Below are 1,947 nucleotides of genomic sequence, written 5' to 3' on the forward strand. Positions count from 1 at the left end.
ATTCTTGGAACTGGGACCATCACTCCAGAAAGCCTCATGCATCAGGATGCGGAGAAAAATCCGGAGGATACGTGCAGGTCAGGAGGGAGCCCCGAGGGGAGAGGCAGCTGGAAACGAGAGAGGCGGGGAGCGCTGGGAAGGGGGAAGAGACGAGCAGCAAACTCCCCGAAAGGGTGAGCCTGGGACCTGAGGCGCAGGGCGGGCCCTGGCACGGCGACTCGCCGGCCCCTCCACGAGGTTCTTCCCAGGAGGAAACCCTCCGAGTAGGGAAGTGACAGAGTCGGGATCAGACAACCTGTCACGAACCGGCCCTGTGCCCCGAGGGTCTGGCAGGCAAAGCCGCTCGATTCCCATTCATCCGATCTGGGCAACAGCGGCCAAACGATCCTACAGGAAGAACGGCCCGCGTCTGCCTCTCCGCAGCCTGCCACCGCCAACACGCCTGCCGCACACGCGCACGCCAACAACCTGCTGCTGCAGAAGCCGCGGAGCGCCCTACCTGGAAGAGCCTCAGGATGTTGGCGACCATAATGGAGACGGAACTTCCTGACGCCCCAATGACTCCCAGCACTTTCTCGGGCTTGACGAAGACCGGCGGCTCCCCGTTGGTGCACCTCACGTCGGAGGTGTCTTTCTGGATGAGAGCCTGGACGAAGGTGAGCGACTGTTCCAGCGCGTAGGTATCCCGGGAGCAGGTGTCCAAGATCCTGGCGCCTAAGGTGACGTTGGGCAAGAGCTCGGGGTCGCTGTTGATCTGGTCGAGGGCATAGAGCATGGCCTCCAGGCGGTGGATGCCGTTCTCCTTCTTGATGTCCCCGCAAGGCACGCCGGTGGGTCCCTTAGCGTGGACGGGGAAAAGGCCCCCTAAGGTGATGTCCCCCTCCAGGCGGATGGAGTGAGGGGCGTACATCTCCTGGCCCTGCGCCACCGCCGAGAGCAGAAACTCCAGCAGGCACCAGGGCAACTTCATCAAAGTCAGCAGCTGCAAGAGTCTCCCCGGCTGGAGCATGATGGGCAGGAAGAAGACGAGGAGGAGGAGGAGGAAGAGGGGGTGCCGCCGGGGCTGGATGCAGCCAGCCGGGGGTCTTGCTGCGAGCAAGCGAGGATTCCCTCGGGGGTGGGGAGGGGCCAGGGGGGAAGGGGGGAGGCGGGGAAGCTCCAGCTTCTGCCTCTGGCCGTCGGCGCGCCTCCCGGCCACGATCCCCTGGCTGCCGCGGCTCAGCAATGGGCGAAGGGGAGGCTTGGCTGTCGCTTTAAATGCTCGGTCGGCTCCTCTCCGCCTCCCGCTCTCTGCCCACCTCCTTCTCCCCCCTCCCGCCCCAGCCTTGCCTGTCTGCTCTCCCCGCGCGTCATTACGCAGAGATGCGGGCTGAGGTAACCGCCGCGAGGCGAGCGAGGCGAGGAGGCGACGGCGACGGCCGGGGTAACGGGCTGGGAGCCTCCGGCCGGCGAGAGCCAGCCTCTGGGCGACGGAGACGGCGGGTGTCGACTCCCGCCGGCCCGGATTCTCGCCTCCCCACCTCTTTGCTGTCGGTTCTGCGGACGGCCTGTTCGCGCGGCTTTCCCTGGGCACGTTCTCCCACCTGTTACCTTCTGCTGGACAGATTCTGGGCCCCCAGAACTGCAGCACTGTGTAGGAAGCGAGAAAGCTGCACATTATTTTGATAAATTGTAAAGTTTCTGGGACAGGGACACTCACCCATTACTTCTGTACAGCACCTTGGATCTACCTCGTGTTTGACTAAAACCACTAGATCCATCAACTAGGGCAGCTGCGAAAGTCATACATTCCAGAACACTGCGGCTCTGAGCAGCTTCTGAACCTAGGGAATTGTTTAGTACCAGAACTGAGCTCAGTTTACCATCCCTTTACACACAAAAACAATTTCTCTTTTTATCCAAATTTTCTTTATCGGTCTAATTGGGGTGGGTGGCTAAATCATTTTG

The 1,947-nt window shown here is 61.8% G+C and overlaps 1 protein-coding gene across 1 annotated transcript; it reads right to left on the reverse strand.

Moving 5' to 3' along the window:
* Window positions 1–298: 298 nt before the first annotated feature.
* Window positions 299–1,657, reverse strand: LOC133378810 (uncharacterized). The gene has a single exon (XM_061613430.1). It carries the CDS (start codon window positions 1,655–1,657, stop codon window positions 299–301), a length of 1,359 nt encoding a protein of 452 aa, XP_061469414.1.
* Between the last annotated feature and the right edge of the window lie 290 nt (window positions 1,658–1,947).

This window comes from Rhineura floridana, chromosome 3 (genome assembly GCF_030035675.1).
Source record: "Rhineura floridana isolate rRhiFlo1 chromosome 3, rRhiFlo1.hap2, whole genome shotgun sequence".
NCBI lineage: Eukaryota > Metazoa > Chordata > Lepidosauria > Squamata > Rhineuridae > Rhineura > Rhineura floridana.